This window comes from Penaeus vannamei, unplaced genomic scaffold (assembly GCF_042767895.1).
Source record: "Penaeus vannamei isolate JL-2024 unplaced genomic scaffold, ASM4276789v1 unanchor5375, whole genome shotgun sequence".
Taxonomy (NCBI): Eukaryota; Metazoa; Arthropoda; class Malacostraca; order Decapoda; family Penaeidae; genus Penaeus; species Penaeus vannamei.
In genome coordinates, this window is record NW_027218353.1 from 210,402 (window position 1) to 215,000 (window position 4,599).

At 36.8% G+C, this 4,599-nt stretch overlaps 1 protein-coding gene across 1 annotated transcript in view; it reads right to left on the reverse strand.

Moving 5' to 3' along the window:
• Positions 1–1,257: 1,257 nt before the first annotated feature.
• The window catches only part of LOC138861439 (uncharacterized), a 54,637-nt gene continuing 51,295 nt past the window's right edge, over positions 1,258–4,599 (reverse strand). Inside the window, exons 8-9 of the mRNA XM_070120528.1 lie at positions 2,970–3,254; positions 1,258–1,793 (exon numbers count right to left, since the gene is read on the reverse strand). Of these exons, the coding sequence (XP_069976629.1) occupies positions 1,399–1,793; positions 2,970–3,254 (680 nt within the window). The 3' untranslated portion in view covers positions 1,258–1,398. The remainder of the gene's footprint in view (positions 1,794–2,969; positions 3,255–4,599) is intronic.

Below are 4,599 nucleotides of genomic sequence, written 5' to 3' on the forward strand. Positions count from 1 at the left end.
TTCTCTTTCAATTTGTATTCCCGTTTTCTTTGTATTTTAATTCCATTTCTCGTTTTCTTTATCTTTCAATTTCTATGTCATTTAAGGTTTGTATTTTGCCCCATATTCGCTCTTCGATTATCTCTCTTCTTATCGTTTCTCTCACTTCCCCTCTTCTTCCTCTGCTTTCTTGTCTTTCTTCTCCTCCTATCCCTCTTTCTCCTCTCCTTTCTGTTTTTCCTATTCCACTTTTTCTTTCTTCTCTTCCTCTTCCACTTTCTCCTTCTCTTCCTATTCCACTTTCTCTCCCTTCTCTTCTTATTTCACTTTCTATTCTCCCTATCACATCTCCTCCTCCTCTTATCACATTTTCTCCATTTCCTCTTTCTATCGTGCTTTCTCCTCTTCCTCTTACCAAAGGATACGAATGCGAGTCCACGGAATCTGGAGAATATCTTCCTTCTTTCTCTCTTCCCCTTTCTCCTATTCTCCCTCTTCCTCCTTCGTCAATCCTCCCTCTTCCCCTTTCTCCTTCTCTCTCTCTTATTCCCCCATCGTCAATTCTCCCTCTTCCCCTTCCTCCTTCTCTTTCTCTTATTCCTCCTTCGTCAATTCTCCCTCTTCCCCTTTCTCCTTCTCTCTCTCTTATTCCTCCTTCGTCAAGCCTCGGGAAAATCTTCGAGGATGTGAGCGAATCAAAGGAATTGGCGAGACTCGATAATGATTCTAATTTCTCCCATTTCTCTCTTCGTAAATCGATGACGAACGTTTCCTCTGCTTCTTCTCTCCCTCTTCCATCATCCTCTTCCTCTTCCTCCGTTTCTTCTTCGTCCTCGTCTCCTCCTCTTCCCCATCTCCATCTCCATCTTCTCTTCTTTCTTCTCCTCCTCTTCTTCCTCTGTTCTTCCTCTTCCTCTTCTCTTATTCCTATTCCACTTTCTTCTATTCCCTCTAATTCTATCATTCCTTCTTCCAGAGGCGATACCATTGCCCCTCTTCCTCTTTTATCATCTTCCTCTCTCTTCCCATTCTTCCAAAAAGGGGAACAGAATAAACAGCAGAAAGGGAATGTTGAATTATCGCCTCTTTCTCCCATTCCCTCATTCGCAAGAGAGGGAAATTCAGAGGGGAGAGAAGGAATCATTATTTCTCTTTCTCTCTCTCTCTCCCTTTCAATATTTCTTTCTCTCTCCCTCGCTCTTTCTCTTTCTATCTCTCTCTCTATTACACTTTCTCTTCCTATATCTCTCTCTATCCTTTTTTCTCTTTCTGTCTCTCTCTCTATTCCACTTTCTCTTTCTGTCACTCTCTCTATTCCACTTTCTCTTTCTATATCTATCTCTATCCCTCTTTCTCTTTCTATCCTCCTTTCTCTTTCTATCTCTCTCTCTATTCCACTTTCTCTCTCTGTCTCTCTCTCTATTCCACTGTCTCTTTCTCTTTCCTCTCTCTCTCTATTTCTCTATCTATCTTCCTCTGTCTCTCTAACCTCTTCATTTCCCCTCTCCTCTCTCTCTCAAGCCTCTCCATTTCCTTCTCTATTGCCCTCTCCCTCTCCATTTCCCTCTCCCTCTCCCTTTCTGTTTCCCTCTCCATCTCAATCCTCTCTCTCTCTCTTTCCCTCTCCTTCTCCCTCTCCCTTTCCATCCTCTCCCTCTCTCTTTCCCTCTCTCTCTCAGCTCTCTCCCGCTCTCTTTCCCTCTGTTTCTCCTCTCTCTTCTTCTCCCTCTCTCTCTCCCTCTTCGTTTTGGGGTTCAGGGTTATTATAACCTCAACATTTTCTTCTGATGTTGTGACAACGGATGCACTGTGGCCTGAAAAGGTTGGAGACTTGTTAGAAACATGTTCAAACGTGGCCTGAAAAGCTTGGAAACGTGTTGGAAACATGTTTAGACGTTGAAAACTTGTTCAAAGGTTGACAACTTGTTGGAAACATGTTCGCAACGTGTTGGAAACATATTCGTAACATGTTAAAAACGTGTTCAAACGTGGCCCTGAAAAGCTTGGAAACGTGTTATAAACATGTTCAGAACGTGTTAAAGACATGTTCAAACGTGGCTTGAAAAGGTTAAAAACGCGTTCGAAACATGACCGAAACGTGTTAAAAACATGTTCAAACGTGGCTTGAAAAGGTTAAAAACGCGTTCGAAACGTGGGCTGAAAAGATTTTAAAAATTTCAAATTCACTCATTTACCCAAACATGTTAATCTGGCATTATATAATCTTTATATAAGAAACTTTTGAAAAAAAAAAAAAAAAAAAAAAATCCCATTAGACTAGATTTTGTAGAACTTGTAGACATAAGTTGCTCATTTTCCCACTAAAAATACTTTTGAAAATCGCTATATGTAGAGGAAAGTTTCAAAAAAATTCCCACTAAAACGGACTTAAAAACCGCTAGAAACGAGTCAAAATTAATTTTCCCGCTTAATTAAAAAAGGGACTGAAACGAGTCGCTAAATGTTAAAGAAATTTTCAAATTTTGTCCCATTAGTTTGGAAAAAAAACTGTAAGCATGTTTCCCCCTAAAAAGAACTTTAAAAAATCACTAAATTGTAGAGGAAACCTTTTTCCATTAAATTGGTAAACACAAGAGTCAAAATTCCTCATTTTCCCGCTAAAAAACGGGACTATTCCTTTATCATTATTATCCCTTTATCCTTATTATCCCTTTATCATTACTATACCTTAATCATTACTATCCCTTTATCATTATTATTCCTTTATCATTACTATCCCTTTATCATTGCTATCCCTTTATCATTATTATTCCTTTATCATTACTATCCCTTTATCATTGCTATCCCTTTATCATTATTATTCCTTTATCATTACTATCCCTTTATCATTGCTATCCCTTTATCATTATTATTCCTTTATCATTACTATCCCTTTATCATTGCTATCCCTTTATCATTGCTATCCCTTTATCATTATTATTCCTTTATCATTACTATCCCTGTTACCATAATCGTAATTATTTTCTCACCTAATAAATGTGCAGCAATTACTCTCGTTGCATTTTTTCCCGCTAATCTTGGTTGCTGTCTTGCCAACACCTTTATCACGTTCTTCCTCTCTTCCTCCTCTTCTTCCGCTTTATCCCTCTCTCTCTCTCCTTCTATTCTTCTCGTTTCTCTTCTATTCTTCTTCCTTCTTCTAAAAATGCGAAGCAGATTCACCTCGGAGGAAGATGGCGGACGAATTTTCTCGCGATAGATGGCGTTGTGGTCGAGCGGGTTCACGTTTTCTTTGAACTTACCTTGGATGTTGCCTGGATAAAAGAAAATGGGAAATAGAAAACAGGAAAAAAAGCAAGGCAGACTAAGAAAAACAAGGAACATGAGAATAAATATATAAAATGATAATACCTACAAAAAAAGATGAAACAAATGGAAGAGAATAACCGGATTAACCGAAAACAAAGTATAATAAACCTCCTGGACAAGATACCAAATACCCTCGCTTGAGGTACCATATACTCTACTGACAAAACTATTTTGAGATACCAAAATATCATTATTATTCCTTTATCATTATTATCCCTTTATCATTATCACCCCTTTATCATTATCATCCCTTTATCATTATTATCCCATTATCATAGTTATTCCGTTATCATTATCATCCATTTATCATTATCTCATTATCATTACTATTCCTTTATCATTATTATCCCTTTATCATTATTATCCCTTTATCATTACAGAGAGAGAGAGAGAGAGAGAGAGAGAGAGAGAGAGAGAGAGAGAGAGAGAGAGAGAGAGAGAGAGAGAGAGAGAGAGAGAGAGAGAGAGAGAGAGAGAGATTGAAGGCGTGAGAAAAAGAGAGATAGAGAGAGACAGAGAAAGAGAGAGAGAGAGAGAGAGAGAGAGAGAGAGAGAAGAGAGATTGAAGGCGTGAGAAAAAGAGAGACAGAGAGAGAGACGAGAAGACAGAGAGAGAGAGAGAGAGAGAGAGAAAGAGAGAGAGAGAGAGAGAGAGAGAGAGATGGAGGGCGAGAGAAAGGGGGGGGGGCAGAGACAGTACGAGAAAGAGAGAAAGTGATAATACTGATAAAGTAACAGAAAGGGGGGGGGATAGAACGATAAAGTATTAATATTGATAACAATAACAACAATAATAATGATTATAATAATAGTGATGCTCCTAATAATAATTTTTCAAACATTAATATAAGTAATTAAAAAGGGACCATAATGATAAAAGCGATTTTAATTATTAATCTAGTGATGATATAAATTCCAAATTAAATCATTAATTTAGTGATAATATAGAGCTAAAATTTAGAGCTATAAATTTAAAATTTAATTACTAAGTGAGAATATACATTTCAAACTATATTATAAGTTTAGTGATGTGTCTAAAATTAAATTATTATTTTAGTGATGATATAAGTATAAAACTCTTCTTTTTTTTCTCTTCCTCTTCTCTCTTCTCTTCGTCTCTCTCTCTCTCTCTCTCTCCCTCTCTTCTTCCCAAGCATTTAATTTTCGGATTTTTTTTAATTTTCAAATATTTGGATTTTTTTAAATTTTAGATTTTTTTTTGAATTTTGAATTTTTGAATTTTTGAATTTTCGAGTTTTTGAATTTTCGATTTTTTTGAATTTTGAATTT